The sequence below is a fragment of the Apium graveolens genome, unplaced genomic scaffold (assembly GCF_009905375.1).
Source record: "Apium graveolens cultivar Ventura unplaced genomic scaffold, ASM990537v1 ctg7076, whole genome shotgun sequence".
NCBI classification, from domain to species: domain Eukaryota; kingdom Viridiplantae; phylum Streptophyta; class Magnoliopsida; order Apiales; family Apiaceae; genus Apium; species Apium graveolens.
The window spans coordinates 28,360-49,181 of record NW_027420018.1 but is presented as its reverse complement, the minus strand read 5'-3'; the positions used below and the strand labels follow the sequence as shown (position 1 = coordinate 49,181).

At 33.8% G+C, this 20,822-nt stretch overlaps 2 protein-coding genes across 2 annotated transcripts; both read right to left on the bottom strand.

Moving 5' to 3' along the window:
- Window positions 1-1,534: 1,534 nt before the first annotated feature.
- LOC141703751 (homeobox-leucine zipper protein HDG2-like) lies at window positions 1,535-3,945 on the bottom strand. Its single transcript, XM_074507182.1, has 7 exons — window positions 3,679-3,945; window positions 3,479-3,583; window positions 3,147-3,347; window positions 2,853-3,033; window positions 2,478-2,752; window positions 2,015-2,137; window positions 1,535-1,918 (listed from the first exon to the last, which is right to left on the bottom strand). The coding sequence occupies exons 1-7, from the start codon at window positions 3,943-3,945 to the stop codon at window positions 1,535-1,537; spliced, it is 1,536 nt and encodes a 511-aa protein (XP_074363283.1).
- An 8,724-nt stretch (window positions 3,946-12,669) lies between these two features.
- On the bottom strand, window positions 12,670-15,080 carry LOC141703750 (homeobox-leucine zipper protein HDG2-like). Its single transcript, XM_074507181.1, has 7 exons — window positions 14,814-15,080; window positions 14,614-14,718; window positions 14,282-14,482; window positions 13,988-14,168; window positions 13,613-13,887; window positions 13,150-13,272; window positions 12,670-13,053 (listed from the first exon to the last, which is right to left on the bottom strand). Exons 1-7 carry the CDS (start codon window positions 15,078-15,080, stop codon window positions 12,670-12,672), a joined length of 1,536 nt encoding a protein of 511 aa, XP_074363282.1.
- Between the last annotated feature and the right edge of the window lie 5,742 nt (window positions 15,081-20,822).

Below are 20,822 nucleotides of genomic sequence, written 5' to 3'. Positions count from 1 at the left end.
ATTAAATCAAAAACCAATGAATTATAACTTGTCTTGATTCTAATAGAATAATTTAATATGCTTTTTAAAAATTTATTAAATTTTTTGTACATTTCTAGAATTTATATAGAAAGAAAATCATATTTTTCAGTCGTTTTAAAAAATCTGGGCTTCTAAGGATCGAATAGAACTTTTATTTAGACTTTTTAAGTCTAGGATTTTATCTGAATTTTTTGAATTTTGGATTGATCCAAATTTAGAATAAAAAGAGACTCGTTTAAGGCCCGTGTCCGTATCAAACCGAGTGAGACTATGTTTAAATCAGACTTTTCATTTTTTTTTGGATTGAATCGGGTTTTAAAATTTCTTAAACATCTAGCAAATAGTAACCAAAAGATGAAAAGTAAAGAGACATGAACTGAGACATAATACATAAATATCCAATATTACAATGTATAAATTAATCTAAATTGATAACTTCGCAACCCCTTGCAATATCAGATTCTTATTTTAATATTAATTATCTTTTATCAACTAAATAATAATTTTTTTTAAAAAAATATTGATTGAGTATATATTTATATTTATATATACACTATATTTTTATTACTCATATTTGTTATATTGTGTATTGTTTTGAATTTTTTTAGTTAGATAACACCGGAAATAAGTACAAATTCACCATCTTCTAAACTGCTTCGAGCCTCAAACACATTTTCAGTGCAAAGTGGCTCATGAATCACAACCAAAGCAGTTGACTGGGTTACCTTGTTATCTTGCTGTATCAGGTGAGCCTGTTGGTAAATCTCCACATTAGTATACACCAAAGATGTTTTCTCTACTATCATTTTCTCAGTCAAACAGCCCATCAAAACATTAGTAGTAACCATATTTGAGTCTGCTAAACCAGCATCTTCCTTTTGATCATCATTTGTTGCCTCTTTAACAATTTGATCCTCATCCATAACGACATCACAACCCATAAATTTACCCACCACAAATGATATCATTTCTCTGTTTAGAAGATAATTTTCACACTGCTCTTTCTCCATAGCTTCTGTCTCTTGACTTGTTCCCTGATCAGTACCTCTCTCCTTGTCTCCCTTATCACCCTTCTTTTCATTTGTATTTTGCAGTTGGTGTCTTGGCCTTTTTGGTTGCGGAACTTCTCTGTCAGGGTTATCATTGCATCTTGTCAACGAGTGGCCAAAAGCTTTGCATATACTACAAGAATGCGACAACTGGGAATATTCAATACTTACTCAAAGTCTCTCCTCTACACCTTTTTTGATAATAATAGGTACCCATACACATGAAGGTCTAGGTGCAGAATATTCAAGTTCAAATTGGACTCGAGCAAATTTCAAAGATTCAAAATGTGCAGTAATTTCATCAAACTTAATAGGCTTTCCAATGAGCTGAGAAATCATGGTTAAACCATCACGAGACCAGTAGGAAGGTGGCACTTCACCTAGTTTGATCCAGCAAGGCACTTTGTCAATAACTTGTCATGTTTAATGATTACACAAATGATGAAATAGCAACCTCATTTCTATTAGGCCTCATTCATGGAAGCAAGCAGCGCTGCCTGAGATAAGAATTCCTCCACTGCTACTTTAATCCTCTCCGTCGTGAGGTTGATGAGGTCTGCTGCTTGGGAATGCATTTCAGCGGGCGGTACGAATGTCGGAGAATCATCGACCAATAGCTGAAACGAAACGGTCAATAACGATCCTCCGGATCCTTCTGTTCCAGTAGCAGGTCCATCAGGATGCACTGCAAATCCCGATGGAAGAAGGGGTCGATATTGGGAACTTATTCCATTCAGTATCAGATGCATATCCTCAGTTCTTAGGCGGGAAAAGACAATGTATGAAGCCACTGGATCACTGCAACTCTCTTGCAGTAATAGTATGTTCTCTTGGCTTGAGTTCTCAGCCTACAACGAATTTGTGATCGTTATAAATAAGAAAATCATTATTTCCTTTTTACTTCTACTGATAATGAAATGAAAACTTTCTACATATGCACTTACCAGAACCTTGTGTATTGAAACAGAATAGCTAGCTTCATGGCCTTTGGTAATGTGACACACTTGTTCAACAGCAGTTTCACCGGAGAGGACCTCCCATTCCCTACCGGGGTATGGAATCAGCGGCTGTACGTGGAATATTAAGGTCTAATGATTAGTTGTCAGCGTACAACATGGAATAACAGCTAATTTGGAATCTAACTATATAGATGCATGTAAATTTGCTTCAATTTGGCATAACAATGTAAGGAAAGTTGTTGTACTTATATAGACAGTTTAGATAATGAAGTCTAGTTACAATCATAAATTCGTCTGAAGTCTCTATATGTGCACTGATATAATGCCTTGAACCTAATGAAGATAACATAATTTACCTATAGATGATAATTTAAGAAGACCGAATAATGAAAAGTTCTTTCTAATTGCAGTTAAAAGTGGTAATGCATTTAATTTCAGGTAAAGATACCTCGCTTCCTGAGTTGTGATTGCGGAGAAAATCAAACACAGACTTCGGTGGCACTGGAAGCCAAATTGATGAAGCAGCAGATATCAGAGTACCCCTAGGTAGGCTATGATCTCTCATATTCATTCTTGTCATGACCCTAATATTGTCGTCAGTAGAATGTCCCGATAGTTCTTTCCAGTTCCCGGTTAAACCACTAATTCCTGAGTTGAAGTTTAACACCATTTTTGCAGCAAGCTTCAATAGAACTGTCTGAGCTCTTTCATCACTTGACATCACTGTGTGAAAAACATAAATGCATATAGGAGATTCAATTTTATCATGGAGCAGCAGGAATTTTTAAGTGAAATTCCACTAATGCAAGTTTCATTTACGTACCTAGTTGATTGTATTCCCCAAGAGGGGCCTTTAGCGAGATGTCATTTCCCATCTGTCGACACCTTCTTTCTAGGGTAGAGATCCATCGTTTGGCTCCAAATCCTATACTAGAATCTAGCAGAGGTTGATACATAGCTCTGATAGCCCTGCAGTCCGCATCTACATGCTCAACCCATGTAATCTTGAAAAACATTACATGAGTAAACCATAATTAGGTAATCCAAGAAATATCAATCAAGCTCATACAATGAAATACATAATATATATGATCAACATTGTATGCATTTAGTTCACCTGTGAGAATCCATCAGGTAATTCATGAATAAGGCAACCTGATGGCCTTTTCTTGCACCCGGTTACTGGGACTGGGTGTACACTGTCTAATGAAACGTCAACCACTATCCAGTCATTCTCAGAATATCGCTTACAATATCTAGCAAAATAGGTCTCACGGTTTGGGACAAGTGGTGTAGAGAGTTGATATGTAGCAGCCATCTGAATTAGATTTGCATGCAAGCATACATGATAGATTAATTATATTTCAAAAACTATTAACATGTACTGAATATAATGTTTTTGTTAACTAGACTTAAGGGGAAGATTTATAAATAAAAAAATCTAATTACCACTTGTAGGGTTCCATCATAGTCTGTTGCTCCTTCTGGATTCATCAGGACATCAACTGTCCTAGCCTTTGGGACAATTTCATAAAACATCAAATACCAGTTACTCTAGTTAACAAAAAAGATGACAAGTTAGAAAGCAAATTCATCAGTTCTAGATTGACAATGCAAAACAAATACAAAAGAATTTAAATAATACTGACCACGTCCATAAAATAACTGACGAGGTTCTTGGGACTCAATTCAATCCTGGCAGTTTCACGAGAAACTTCAGATGTGAAGCCTACTTGTCTGGGGCCAACCAGATTTGGAAACATTCTACTATACGCCACTTTATCAAGAATTCTGCTTCCATCATCAGCACCACAATGCCTCCACAGCGGTTCAGTGACCACAGCCATCACTCTCAGCTCTTCTGTCGCCAACCGTACAAGCTCAACTATTGCTTCCTGAAATTTGTTGGCCGTCATTGCATTGAGTAAGTTATGACTGTCTCGTGAATTAGTGCCACTAGTACTTTCATTTTCAAGATTAGCAGATCAGAGAGGACTTACCATATTGTAACTTGTTGGAGCCTTATCAATCTTTGCCTCGTGCTTTTCAGGCTGTAGCATACATCTCTTTTTTTTTTCAAATTACAAATGTCACGAACAAAAAGAAGAAAGTCAAGCAAAGAAAAAGAACCATATTGAATGTAAACAATATGTAACTAATTAAGAGGGAATCAACGATACTCCTACGCCTTACAAGGTGTTGGTTCCGTAGTTACTCCAACGGTGTATTTTTTTTGATGTTTATTATATACAGGATCTCAAGTTAAATCTTGTTTCGGTTAGTCAATTATGTGAATCTGTTTACTTAACATGGTATAAGAGCGCGGTCTAGGGAGGGTCTTATGTTCGAGTCCTTTCACCCCATTTGTTCTATTTAAATATTTGTTATTGGTATTGGTTTTATTTGTTATTATCGATCGTAGCGAAAAGTATCGTATAATTAATTGGAGTGTTAAAGAGTATAAGATCATATTCGGGTTTTTCTCTACAATCTTAAGGTTTTAGAGCGATTGATTACTTAACAGAGACATTAATAAATTACGAACACAAAAGAGGTTAGTTTTGCTACGTGTTGACGAGAATCCTGCAACTCTGATCTTGCAATTTCCTCTCCTTGATTCGCCTCAATGTGTGCACTGTACGCTCCAACAAAGTAATTTGAGTTGAAAACAAAGAAAAAAACAATAATTTGTTGTGGAAACAAACAAAAAGCTTACGCTTGCTGCTGCTCATCAGTTATCTGCTCGTCGATAATGTCTTCGAGCTTCCTCTTTCCCAGAGCTTTCTCTGCAGCCGCCGCTGACACAACACCTTGATCCCAGTCATCTTGCCCTCCTCCTGAGTTGTTTTGTCCCAGTTCCTCCTGTGCCACAACATTCCTTTAGTTTAGGCGCTATTTAAATCATTTCAAAATATTTTACTGTTGGTATACATCACAGAAACATTTCTACATTTTAGTGACTTCTTATTTTTACAAAAAAATAGTAGTTACATTGAAGAATTCACCTGAACATTAGTCGAAAATCGAAGAGCGCTGCTTCCTTCTCCATCCAGGGATTGTTTAGCCGGTGTCACCATTCTTGCACGTTGTCTGAATTCAGGAATTTTATGTATACGAGATTTATTTGGTCGAGATATCTAGAAAATTTATGTTGATCAGGCGAATGCAAAGGCCAGAAAATGAGAGCTACTCGCTGATGAACTGTATGTTTTTGTCCTGCAGTGTACAAGACATTTATTTGTTGAGAGATTTAAATTTAACCATCTTCGACCCTAATAAATTTTTAAAAGACAAGATCCTAATTAATTAAACATAATGAATATCTTGTACTATCTATAAGAGATAACCTTTAAATTTACTAAAAAGCTTTGACTTTAAAAGAAGTTATTAATGTAATCATACCATGAATATCGTTCCATATCTAATAGAGAACCTTTAAATTTTAAGTACAAACTTTTTACTTAAAAAATTATTGAATGATTTCTTTTTGAAATGTAACATCTTAAGGGTCATTTGGTTCAACTCATTCTAGTATTATGTATGAGTTTCGTTCTTTCAAACCCATATTTATTGCATGGTTGACTGTTTTTAAAATTTGATATCAATTTCTTAAACATATTTGGAATCCAGTTTTGATAACTCATACTTGTTGCTTGGTTGACTGTTTTTAAATTTTGATATCAATTTCTTAAACATATTTGGAATCCAGATTTGATACCTCAAGGTGAGTTTGAGATGTACGAGGTATGAAATTAAATTTTATTATTTTATTTTTATTTATAAAGTTAAATGCAAATTTAAAACACATATCTTAAATATCACGTTGTTTAATCTTAAATAAGTAATGCTTATTTTTATTTAATACTAATTAGTAATATTTTACTTATTTTAAAAATTATAAATTAATGAAAATTTTAAATTTTTAATCACTTTTATTTATTTAATTTTTTAGTTTGTAAGTTGTATATTAACTTAAATTCGACATATGTAATATATAAAAGTTTGATTAAATCAATGAATTAAAAATATTTAAATTAAACAGATTCATTCCAACACCGAACCAAACACATAATATCATAATATCATGAATGATTGCTCAACCACATACCATTTTAACCCAATTTCTTATTCCAAATTCATACTGTCTTGTGAACCAAACAACCCCTAAGGGATCGTTTGGCCAACTAGGTGGTATCAGGTTGGAATCAAAAATCGGTATAAGCTGGTATGAGTTTGGATCTTGATACCGGATATCACCAGTTTGGTTCAAAAATAGGATGAGAATGATACCCTTAAGTGGTGTTTGGTTGATAACTTATTTGGAATTAAGAATCAAAAGACACTTTATTATATTTTTGTTAATTTAATATTTTAATATTAAAAACTAAAATTATACACGATCACTTAATTTAATCATAAATATTACTAGAGTTTTTTTGAAAAATACCTTAGGCTAAAAATATTTTTACAAAAATTTGCAAAATTACCTTTTTATTTGCAAAAATACTATTTTCCATTTTTTTTGCGAATATACGGTTTTATGCAACTTGATGCAACTAGATGCAACTTTAGACGAATTTATGCAACCTCATGTAATCTCAAATGCAATATAAAAAACACAATTCAACTAATTGCGTGTCTGCTTGATTTTAATTGATTCCCTATTTTTGCAAAAAGTTTTAAAAGATAATAAAATCACAATTTTTTTTTAAAAAAAAGTTAGTGTTTTTGCTTATTTTTCTTATTAAAATATGTGATTATAAATATTTTAACATAGGATCTAAGAAACTAAAATATGCATTCACATTTTTTATTCATCAATATCAAAATTTAACCTAAAAAAAAAGAAGCACACTATAGTTAAAAAGAAAGGCGCCTGTACTATCCTTGTAGTGAGACATGGCCAGGGAGAAGCAAGCAAAGTAGAAGCTTTGCCAGAAGCAAGACGAGGAGGCGGAACTGTCGTAGAAGCGGTAGTTTCCCCTGACTGACTAAAATAGAACAGTCGCGACCTACTTTGATAAAAAAGGCGAAGGGTTTGGCAACAAGCAAACGGCTTTCTATCATAGTTGCAAGGATTCCAAACTTTAACTATAACTACTTAAATACAGTTCAAAGGCTGCTGTTTCATAAGGGGGCTGTTAATTACAAGCTATCAGCGCTGTCTTAGATTAAGTGAGTGAAAACTGACGATACTATTACCGGGTAAGTCTTTTATGGTCCCAGGAAGGCATATTGAAGGTGTGCGGGTAACTGCTTAAGTTCTACAGAAGGAGCCCTCAGTGCTAGAAAGTGGTGGCAACGCTTTCCGTTCCCCAAGATTTAAAAACTGCCTGCTCCCCGAAACTGCTATCTAGATTAGCTGTATTAGCCGTAACCAGTGTGCTTCGCCTTCGGCAGCACACCTGCTCGATTAGTAAGCCTCTTTGTTGGACCGCCGGCGCGAACACAGTGGCCTCTGACCAGGATCAGTAACCAATTCGAATTTGGATCTTGACATGTCGGTGGTTTTTAACCGTAGGCATTTTTCCAGGAAGTTGGTGTGCTCAAGGAATGAATCTAATCAATTAAGTGGGAAAGAGCCCTCGTAAGGCCTCATTCATCCCTTACCCGGAAAAGGCCTCTCTCATCCCTTGCAGCTAATTAATGGCAGCCCCTTTCTTGCTCATGTTTACCGTATACGTAACCCTCGCTATTTAATCTCCGGCTATTGATATTGAGCCAAATGGGACAGAAGGTACTCTTATATAGAATCTGCTCTGACTGTTCTCATAACCGGCGCCCCCGCATGCACGGGTGGTTGATAAACACGTATTGGGCAGCTGTCAATGGATTTTGTGATCGAATGTCCAACTTTCTATAATTTAGGAGTGAATTGGCTAAGCCAGAGTCTTCCTGACTTGCGGGACTGGTTAAAGCAGCATGGTCAATACACACCTAAAGCGCCTACGTTCCGCTTGCAGTCAATACAACCACAACCTAACATGCACGAGATTCAACAACTGACCTTCTTCGGCTCCAAGACCCTTTAGAGAGAGGGGCGAGGCACAAGAGGATGTACTGGGCCAACCATGACCCTTTTCGAGCAGCTCTTTGCCGCCGAATCTCCTCATTGGCCAATGTCAACGTCCTGTAACACTCCAGCAACAGGAACGGGAATAATAGATGCTACACTGACTGCGCGCTTACTCTATAAATAGAGAAATCAAAGGGGATTCATTGCTCTTTCTCCTTTATATTTCCTACAATATTTTTATTTTTTCACTGGTGAATTTGAATTCTGTTTCTTACCGGTTTCGTTGATTGACTTTTTTTTGGCGATGTTATTTAGACTCTTTCTAGAAGACACTGGTCGATAGCTTATTCTCCCTTTGTGTCAATCATCCAACCAAGAGCTATGAACCCTACTTGTTAACACAATGCATTTGACATTACCCGAAGACCGGTTTTCTCGAAAAAGTAGAAACGATATGACTTCTGATACTCGATCCTGGCAGAATGGGAATATACACCTCTGGATGGCCGAAGAACCGAAAGAGATGATGTTGAAGCACCTAAAGGAGAATTTGGTGTCTTTCTGGTCAGTAATGAAAGCAATCGTCCCTCCCGTCGTAAAATAAGAGCACCTGGCTCTAATAAAGAGCGAAAGCTTTAGTTCTGAAAGATCTTCCCCAACAGAATTAGTTTTAACTTTTCATTGGCAAACCAAGAGGCAAATGATAAAATATGGCTCTGTTGGAATCATGAAATTCATGTAGTGCTTGTCGGCGCGTTTGAATAGTGTATCGCAGTCGACATCAGCAGAGCGAGAGAAAAAAAATGAAAAATATAATAAAATACGTGTAATGAGTCTCAGCCCTTGTGATAAATGATATCAAGGGTTTCATAGCTCATATGATGGCTTTCTAAACCCTATATCTCATGAATTTGAAAAATGGATTTTAAAATAAAAAAATTTCAACAAAACACATGATATGATACAAGTCTACATTATACTAAAAGATAGTACAGCTGATGTCATTGTTGCTTATATGTCAAATTCTCATTAAATAGCTGAAATCATCAAATCCTACGTGTGTCTCATCTTCCATTAACATTTTTCCCTAATTAATTATATTTTGAATGTCTATCTTTCATTTATAACCTCCATTTATTCTCTCTTTTCCTCATTTCTCATTTCTCATTTCTCCCTTCTCATTTTTAAAGTCTCCACTAATTCTCTCTTTCACTAATTTAAATATTCATCAATTTATTATATACTTATATAATTAATTAAAAAATCTTATAATTTGTCATACTCTTTTTAGGTGTTTATATTTTTATTTTTATTTTATATCTCAGTATCATAACATGATATAAATATAACACATATTGAAATTAAACTATTTCAAATTATATTTTTATAGAAGAATTAAAATATAACCGGGCATATCCCCGTGATTTAATCTACTTTTATCTATTTCAACCCCATATCTCATACCCAATATTATTAAACCAAACATAGCTTAAGTGGTTTCTAAAACATATTATGCATTATCTTTTAGAGTTGTTTAAATTTTTAATATTAATTTAGTTAAAGAAAAGTATATATTTTTTCAAAAAAGAATTACTAAAAAATGTCTTGAATTAATCTAAGACTTAGTTTCAGTTTACGGAATGATTGATACTAATATTAATTAACATTCTTTTTCAAAATTAAAAATATGGATTGTTTAATTTTAATATTTTTTAATAATAGATTTGCTTTTTTGTTAAATATATTTTAAGAGGTAATTACATTTTTACTCTCCAATTTTCGTTCAAAAATAACAGCATATAAATAATTTGCAAAAATAGTTCACTACACTTAATTAATCTATTAATTTAATTTTAGTTTGTTATGGTCATTTTACCAACTAACGGTTTTTTTTAATCTTTAATCATATTTTAACCCCGGCCTATAAAACACATTATTTGAGATAAAATAGTTTCATTCCCCATCTAAGATCAATTATTTAATTGTATTTGATATTGACCAGTATTTAGTTATGCGGCATGGACAAGCAAACATGCAAAAAAGATTTAGGAAAATGCTATTTTGAGAGCTCCTTTTTTATGTGCAAAAAGACCAAATTATCTTTATATTCATATTTTTCAAGGCTTTTATTGTGAATACAGGAGGGGCAATTTTGTCATTTCAGTCTTTTTTTGCTCTGAAAATAAAAATTTTGCTCTGAATATAATATTTTCCAAAGATTTAGTAGATTGGGTTTAATTCGCTCTTTAAAAAATTCATAGTTTATAAAATAGATAAAGTCGATTTTTTTTAAAAAATCGGGTCAAGTTTCCTCCAGAATAAGAGGCCCATTTTAGGTTTGCATGCCAGCCCGCCAGACCGGGCTCAACCATACTTTTAATCAAAATATTTATTTATTCATTTGTGGGTTAAATATCAGGTAGGTAGGTGACTAACTGCGTCCAAAAAATTCAAGTAAGTTACTCATTGCAATTTTGACTCAAAATGATCATCAATTAACTTAATTTGGTCATTCCGTTAAAGTCGAAAACTAAAACTAGTCAAATTCCAAAAATGTTAACACATGATGGTAGGGGTCATTCTGGACTTCAATATAATTATTAAAACTTGTTTTTTGACTCACAAAATCATGATTAAATCTCGTTTTTAATCTTCTAAGTTTTGAAAATAACACAAGTTCGGACAATTAATGTCAGATATCATCATTATTCTGTGAGCCAAATAGAAAATTTTAGTAATCGTATTGAATTCCAAAACGAGCTCTACCATCCTATGTTACCATTTTTCAATTTTGTATAATTTTAATTTTTGACTGTATCGAAATGTTCAAATCAAGTTAATTAATGACCCGTTTGAGTCAAATTTGCAATGAATGAGATATTTGGACGCAATTAGTCATCCGGTTGATGTTTAACCCATTTATTTATATATCAATATTAGTTCGTGTCCGTGCTTTAAACCGTGGCTTGTTTACAAAAAGAAACAAATAATATCTTGAATTAGAATAATTTGAATACCGAAATAAATAATATTCCTTTATATTACATTTAGACTTCTCAGTTATTAATCTTCATAAATGTTATTTATTGTATTAAATCAAAAACCAATGAATTATAACTTGTCTTGATTCTAATAGAATAATTTAATATGCTTTTTAAAAATTTATTAAATTTTTTGTACATTTCTAGAATTTATATAGAAAGAAAATCATATTTTTCAGTCGTTTTAAAAAATCTGGGCTTCTAAGGATCGAATAGAACTTTTATTTAGACTTTTTAAGTCTAGGATTTTATCTGAATTTTTTGAATTTTGGATTGATCCAAATTTAGAATAAAAAGAGACTCGTTTAAGGCCCGTGTCCGTATCAAACCGAGTGAGACTATGTTTAAATCAGACTTTTCATTTTTTTTTGGATTGAATCGGGTTTTAAAATTTCTTAAACATCTAGCAAATAGTAACCAAAAGATGAAAAGTAAAGAGACATGAACTGAGACATAATACATAAATATCCAATATTACAATGTATAAATTAATCTAAATTGATAACTTCGCAACCCCTTGCAATATCAGATTCTTATTTTAATATTAATTATCTTTTATCAACTAAATAATAATTTTTTTTAAAAAAATATTGATTGAGTATATATTTATATTTATATATACACTATATTTTTATTACTCATATTTGTTATATTGTGTATTGTTTTGAATTTTTTTAGTTAGATAACACCGGAAATAAGTACAAATTCACCATCTTCTAAACTGCTTCGAGCCTCAAACACATTTTCAGTGCAAAGTGGCTCATGAATCACAACCAAAGCAGTTGACTGGGTTACCTTGTTATCTTGCTGTATCAGGTGAGCCTGTTGGTAAATCTCCACATTAGTATACACCAAAGATGTTTTCTCTACTATCATTTTCTCAGTCAAACAGCCCATCAAAACATTAGTAGTAACCATATTTGAGTCTGCTAAACCAGCATCTTCCTTTTGATCATCATTTGTTGCCTCTTTAACAATTTGATCCTCATCCATAACGACATCACAACCCATAAATTTACCCACCACAAATGATATCATTTCTCTGTTTAGAAGATAATTTTCACACTGCTCTTTCTCCATAGCTTCTGTCTCTTGACTTGTTCCCTGATCAGTACCTCTCTCCTTGTCTCCCTTATCACCCTTCTTTTCATTTGTATTTTGCAGTTGGTGTCTTGGCCTTTTTGGTTGCGGAACTTCTCTGTCAGGGTTATCATTGCATCTTGTCAACGAGTGGCCAAAAGCTTTGCATATACTACAAGAATGCGACAACTGGGAATATTCAATACTTACTCAAAGTCTCTCCTCTACACCTTTTTTGATAATAATAGGTACCCATACACATGAAGGTCTAGGTGCAGAATATTCAAGTTCAAATTGGACTCGAGCAAATTTCAAAGATTCAAAATGTGCAGTAATTTCATCAAACTTAATAGGCTTTCCAATGAGCTGAGAAATCATGGTTAAACCATCACGAGACCAGTAGGAAGGTGGCACTTCACCTAGTTTGATCCAGCAAGGCACTTTGTCAATAACTTGTCATGTTTAATGATTACACAAATGATGAAATAGCAACCTCATTTCTATTAGGCCTCATTCATGGAAGCAAGCAGCGCTGCCTGAGATAAGAATTCCTCCACTGCTACTTTAATCCTCTCCGTCGTGAGGTTGATGAGGTCTGCTGCTTGGGAATGCATTTCAGCGGGCGGTACGAATGTCGGAGAATCATCGACCAATAGCTGAAACGAAACGGTCAATAACGATCCTCCGGATCCTTCTGTTCCAGTAGCAGGTCCATCAGGATGCACTGCAAATCCCGATGGAAGAAGGGGTCGATATTGGGAACTTATTCCATTCAGTATCAGATGCATATCCTCAGTTCTTAGGCGGGAAAAGACAATGTATGAAGCCACTGGATCACTGCAACTCTCTTGCAGTAATAGTATGTTCTCTTGGCTTGAGTTCTCAGCCTACAACGAATTTGTGATCGTTATAAATAAGAAAATCATTATTTCCTTTTTACTTCTACTGATAATGAAATGAAAACTTTCTACATATGCACTTACCAGAACCTTGTGTATTGAAACAGAATAGCTAGCTTCATGGCCTTTGGTAATGTGACACACTTGTTCAACAGCAGTTTCACCGGAGAGGACCTCCCATTCCCTACCGGGGTATGGAATCAGCGGCTGTACGTGGAATATTAAGGTCTAATGATTAGTTGTCAGCGTACAACATGGAATAACAGCTAATTTGGAATCTAACTATATAGATGCATGTAAATTTGCTTCAATTTGGCATAACAATGTAAGGAAAGTTGTTGTACTTATATAGACAGTTTAGATAATGAAGTCTAGTTACAATCATAAATTCGTCTGAAGTCTCTATATGTGCACTGATATAATGCCTTGAACCTAATGAAGATAACATAATTTACCTATAGATGATAATTTAAGAAGACCGAATAATGAAAAGTTCTTTCTAATTGCAGTTAAAAGTGGTAATGCATTTAATTTCAGGTAAAGATACCTCGCTTCCTGAGTTGTGATTGCGGAGAAAATCAAACACAGACTTCGGTGGCACTGGAAGCCAAATTGATGAAGCAGCAGATATCAGAGTACCCCTAGGTAGGCTATGATCTCTCATATTCATTCTTGTCATGACCCTAATATTGTCGTCAGTAGAATGTCCCGATAGTTCTTTCCAGTTCCCGGTTAAACCACTAATTCCTGAGTTGAAGTTTAACACCATTTTTGCAGCAAGCTTCAATAGAACTGTCTGAGCTCTTTCATCACTTGACATCACTGTGTGAAAAACATAAATGCATATAGGAGATTCAATTTTATCATGGAGCAGCAGGAATTTTTAAGTGAAATTCCACTAATGCAAGTTTCATTTACGTACCTAGTTGATTGTATTCCCCAAGAGGGGCCTTTAGCGAGATGTCATTTCCCATCTGTCGACACCTTCTTTCTAGGGTAGAGATCCATCGTTTGGCTCCAAATCCTATACTAGAATCTAGCAGAGGTTGATACATAGCTCTGATAGCCCTGCAGTCCGCATCTACATGCTCAACCCATGTAATCTTGAAAAACATTACATGAGTAAACCATAATTAGGTAATCCAAGAAATATCAATCAAGCTCATACAATGAAATACATAATATATATGATCAACATTGTATGCATTTAGTTCACCTGTGAGAATCCATCAGGTAATTCATGAATAAGGCAACCTGATGGCCTTTTCTTGCACCCGGTTACTGGGACTGGGTGTACACTGTCTAATGAAACGTCAACCACTATCCAGTCATTCTCAGAATATCGCTTACAATATCTAGCAAAATAGGTCTCACGGTTTGGGACAAGTGGTGTAGAGAGTTGATATGTAGCAGCCATCTGAATTAGATTTGCATGCAAGCATACATGATAGATTAATTATATTTCAAAAACTATTAACATGTACTGAATATAATGTTTTTGTTAACTAGACTTAAGGGGAAGATTTATAAATAAAAAAATCTAATTACCACTTGTAGGGTTCCATCATAGTCTGTTGCTCCTTCTGGATTCATCAGGACATCAACTGTCCTAGCCTTTGGGACAATTTCATAAAACATCACATACCAGTTACTCTAGTTAACAAAAAAGATGACAAGTTAGAAAGCAAATTCATCAGTTCTAGATTGACAATGCAAAACAAATACAAAAGAATTTAAATAATACTGACCACGTCCATAAAATAACTGACGAGGTTCTTGGGACTCAATTCAATCCTGGCAGTTTCACGAGAAACTTCAGATGTGAAGCCTACTTGTCTGGGGCCAACCAGATTTGGAAACATTCTACTATACGCCACTTTATCAAGAATTCTGCTTCCATCATCAGCACCACAATGCCTCCACAGCGGTTCAGTGACCACAGCCATCACTCTCAGCTCTTCTGTCGCCAACCGTACAAGCTCAACTATTGCTTCCTGAAATTTGTTGGCCGTCATTGCATTGAGTAAGTTATGACTGTCTCCTGAATTAGTGCCACTAGTACTTTCATTTTCAAGATTAGCAGATCAGAGAGGACTTACCATATTGTAACTTGTTGGAGCCTTATCAATCTTTGCCTCGTGCTTTTCAGGCTGTAGCATACATCTCTTTTTTTTTTCAAATTACAAATGTCACGAACAAAAAGAAGAAAGTCAAGCAAAGAAAAAGAACCATATTGAATGTAAACAATATGTAACTAATTAAGAGGGAATCAACGATACTCCTACGCCTTACAAGGTGTTGGTTCCGTAGTTACTCCAACGGTGTATTTTTTTTGATGTTTATTATATACAGGATCTCAAGTTAAATCTTGTTTCGGTTAGTCAATTATGTGAATCTGTTTACTTAACATGGTATAAGAGCGCGGTCTAGGGAGGGTCTTATGTTCGAGTCCTTTCACCCCATTTGTTCTATTTAAATATTTGTTATTGGTATTGGTTTTATTTGTTATTATCGATCGTAGCGAAAAGTATCGTATAATTAATTGGAGTGTTAAAGAGTATAAGATCATATTCGGGTTTTTCTCTACAATCTTAAGGTTTTAGAGCGATTGATTACTTAACAGAGACATTAATAAATTACGAACACAAAAGAGGTTAGTTTTGCTACGTGTTGACGAGAATCCTGCAACTCTGATCTTGCAATTTCCTCTCCTTGATTCGCCTCAATGTGTGCACTGTACGCTCCAACAAAGTAATTTGAGTTGAAAACAAAGAAAAAAACAATAATTTGTTGTGGAAACAAACAAAAAGCTTACGCTTGCTGCTGCTCATCAGTTATCTGCTCGTCGATAATGTCTTCGAGCTTCCTCTTTCCCAGAGCTTTCTCTGCAGCCGCCGCTGACACAACACCTTGATCCCAGTCATCTTGCCCTCCTCCTGAGTTGTTTTGTCCCAGTTCCTCCTGTGCCACAACATTCCTTTAGTTTAGGCGCTATTTAAATCATTTCAAAATATTTTACTGTTGGTATACATCACAGAAACATTTCTACATTCTAGTGACTTCTTATTTTTACAAAAAAATAGTAGTTACATTGAAGAATTCACCTGAACATTAGTCGAAAATCGAAGAGCGCTGCTTCCTTCTCCATCCAGGGATTGTTTAGCCGGTGTCACCATTCTTGCACGTTGTCTGAATTCAGGAATTTTATGTATACGAGATTTATTTGGTCGAGATATCTAGAAAATTTATGTTGATCAGGCGAATGCAAAGGCCAGAAAATGAGAGCTACTCGCTGATGAACTGTATGTTTTTGTCCTGCAGTGTACAAGACATTTATTTGTTGAGAGATTTAAATTTAACCATCTTCGACCCTAATAAATTTTTTAAAAAGACAAGATCCTAATTAATTAAACATAATGAATATCTGCTTCAAAAAAAAAAACATAATGAATATCTTGTACTATCTATAAGAGATAACCTTTAAATTTACTAAAAAGCTTTGACTTTAAAGGAAGTGATTAATAATATCATGAATATCGTTCCATATCTAATAGAGAACCTTTAAATTTTAAGTACAAACTTTTTAACTTAAAAAATTATTGAATGATTTCTTTTTGAAATGTAACATCTTAAGGGTCATTTGGTTCAACTCATTCCAGTATCATGTATGAAAACCCATACTTGTTGCTTAGTTGACTGTTTTTAAAATTTGATATCAATTTCTTAAACATATTTGGAATCCAGATTTGATAACCCATACTTGTTGCTTGGTTGACTGTTTTTAAATTTTGATATTAATTTTTTAAACATATTTGGAATCCAGATTTGATACCTCACAGCGGAGGTGAGTTTGAGATGTACGAAGTATGAAATTAAATTTCATTATTTTATTTTTATTTATAAAATTAAATGCAAATTTAAAACACATATCTTAAATATCATGTTGTTTAATCTTAAATAAGTAATGCTTATTTTTATTTAATACTAATTAGTAATATTTTACTTATTTTAAAAATTATAAATTAATGAAATTTTTAATCACTTTTATTTATTTATTTTTTTAGTTTGTAAGTTGTATATTAACTTAAATTCGACATATGCAATATATAAAAGTTTGATTAAATCAATGAATTAAAAATATTTAAATTAAACAGATTTCATTCTAGTACCGAACCAAACACATAATATCATGAATGATTCCTCAACCACAAACCATTTTAACCCAATTTCTTATTTCAAATTCATACTGTGTTGTGAACCAAACAACCCCTAAGGGATCGTTTGACCAACTAGGTGGTATCAGGTTGGAATCAAAAATCGGTATAAGTTGGTATCAGTTTGGATCTTGATACTCCATATCACCAGTTTGGTTCAAAAATAGGATGAGAATGATACCCTTAAGTGGTGTTTGGTTGATAAGCTATTTGGAATCAAGAATCAAAAGACACTTTATTTTATTTTTGTTAATTTATTATTTTAATATTAAAAACTAAAATTATACACGATCACTTAATTTAATCATAATTATTAATAGAGTTTTTTTGAAAAATACCTTATGCTAAAAATATTTTTACAAAAAATCTATAATTTTTTTTTAAAATTGCAAAATTATTTTTTTATTTGCAAAAATACTATTTTCCAATTTTTTTTTGCGAAAATACGGTTTTATGCAAATTGATTCAACTAGATGCAATTTTCGACAAATTTATGCAACCTCATGTAACCTAAAATGCAACATAAAAAACTCGATTCAACTAGTTGCATGCCTGTTTAATTTTGGTTGATTTCATATTTTTGCAAAAAATTCTTGAAGATAGTAAAATCCCAAAAGTTTTTAGGAAAAGTTAATGTTTTTGCTTATTTTTCTTATTAAAATATGAGATTATAAATATTTTTACCTAGTATCTAAGAAAATAAAATATACGTTCACATTTTTTATTCATCAGTATTCAAATTTGAGCTAAAAAAAGCACACTTTAATTAAAAAGAAAGGTACATGTACTCTTGCAGGGAGACACGAGGAAGAAGAAGTGAGGCAGGGGCAGGGCAGCACATCGAGAGAAAAAAATAAAAAATAAAAATAAAATACATGTAATGAGTCCAGGCCTGTGTGATAAATGGAAATGATATCCAAGAATTTGATTTAGCTCATACCCACCTCTTGACATGAGTTTCTAAACCCTATACCTCATGGGTTTGATGAGTGGATTTTAAAACAATTTTTTTTTAACCAAACACATGATATAGGTATTATCTATTACAACCCCATATCTCATACCCAATATTATTTAGCCAAACACACCCTAATTGGCTTCTAAACTCATCTTCCTCTAGCTCCAACACAACTTGTTTTTGAGGTCCCTTGTTCTTTTGCTCAACAATATGAATGACTGGAGTTTAAACATCTTCTTCATCTTCACATGTTTCACTGTCATTGACCACTAAGGCACTTGATTCATCAACCACATGTCCTTGGTTTTCCTTCACTGACTTTCTTTGTAACATCTCAAGCTCATATATTTTCAAGATTCCATACAAGACTTCCAGTGTCATTCTACTCAAGTCTTTTTATTCTCTAATATCTGATATTTTCTGTTCAAGGTGGTCTGGAAGAGCTAGCAAAAACTTTAGGTTAACCTCCTCAGCTTCATAATATTTATCATGAAGTTGCAAGTCATTTATCAGTTTGTTGAACCTTTCAAAAACCTCAGTAATTCCTTCTTTAGTCTTGGCCATGAAATCCTCATACTGAGACACCAGTATTCTCCTTTAATTTGATCTTACTTCCTCTGTACCTTCACACAAAATATCAATCTTCTCCCAAATCTGTTTGGCTGTGTTACAGTTGACAATATTGTTATACATAACATTGTCAAGTGACTCTATCAGAATTAGTTGTAGACCACTATCCAGAGAGACTTTTTTTTTTCAGGTTCAGTGTATTTTAAGGGGTCTTTAGGAGAAAAGTGAGCTGTAATGACCATGTCTCCATCAGTAGATTAATCAACCATTTCCATGGGAATAAAAGGGCCATTCTTGAGAATCTGGTTGTACATTGGGTTGCCCATCCTTATGAATAACATCATCTTTTTCTTCCAAAGTGTATAGTTGATTTTATCAAAAGCTGGTATCTTGATACTACTTATCTTTTGTGCAATCATTCTTTCAAGATCTTTATCTGTTTTTTGTTTAGATTTTTCTCTGATACAACTTGTTAGATATTGAATGCAACACGGGGGGGGGGGGGAGTGAACGTGTTTCTTGAATTTTTGGCCTTTTTAATCTTGTTTGTATATTAGGTGAACAAAGCGTTTTATATTTGGAGAGATATTGTGTTTACAGAAAGAAATCAACAAGCATAGTATTTCAAAACTCACTTAAATTGTATTAATTATGTTTGTCTTTCTAAAAATTCTGTGTTCTTAAAAATATAAGAACTCATCTTCTATCTTGAGAGAATACAAAAATATTTGATCTGTTTTGTTGTTGCTAGTGAACTAAGGACCAGTGCATGCTTTATAGACTAGCAGAACGGGTTTACAAGACTTGCACTAAAATGTACTAAACTACTTTCTTAAGCAACCTTTTTCTATTTTCATTTTAGCTTAGCAAATCTATGCAGAATCTTGCAGGTCTGTGACCATCCTTTGTCCAGTAAATCGTGGCCCTTGATCTTGTATTCTTCCAGCTACTTTGTAGACATTTCAATCTAATTGATAGATCGTTTGTTGACTGATAATCTTGAATCTTTAACTTGTCTGCATTCTGTACTTGAGAGGCATGTCGAGATCTCCAGTTGTTCTATAGAGAAATGACATCTTGATAAGTATAATGACTTATCGAGATCTTTGAGTTATCTATAAGTATACTTGACTTGGTCTCTAGATCCTTGCATGTGAAATGACTTGTTGATATTTCTGAGATCTCTACATCTTCATTTGACTTGTCGATATCTCTAAGACTTCTCTATAAGCCATTTTGGGCTTCTCGATAAGCCATTCTGGACTTCTAGAATGATTTCTTGATATAATATTTTTCATAGAATAGTTTTATTGAACTCCAAGCTTCTACACTTTTCTCTGAGGCATGATCAAGGCTTGTGGCGCCCTCAAACTCGGGGTTAGGAATGAGGACCCACAACACCAATAAACTAATATAATAGCAGCAGAAATATAATAAACCCCGAAACTATTAGGATCTAACATGATAAAGTATGAGACAAGATTACAACTACCAACCAAAATATTATTATTACAACCCTTATTATAATTTAAACCAAATTATTCGATTCCGACTTAGAATCGACAGATAACCCAAAAGTATCTATTTTGGCTATTACACTTCCCACCAACTATCGTCGCTTTCTCATACAACATATACTTGATCTGGCACCTGAAATCCGACGGTACGATAAGAACTGCCAGGAACGCTCTTGCGAGCAGTGCGCCTAAGTTTAGCCATCTTCTTGCTTAACTGCCATGGTTAGATCAACACAAATAAATGAGCAAAAAGGCTCAACACGTAAATACTTAAACAATTCTAAATATCAACATAACAGAGGCATTCTATTCCCATTAAACTAGGTGGCAGCATTCTATCAATATTTAGAAAAGGATGTTAAAAGAGGGTTTCAAAGCCTTCAAGATTCAAGTTTTAGAAATCAATATTTATCAAGATCAATGATAGGGTTCTCAGAAGGTTTCTCTCATCTTAGGAGAAAATCATTCCAGGCTTTTAAATATCAATATCAAGTAGAG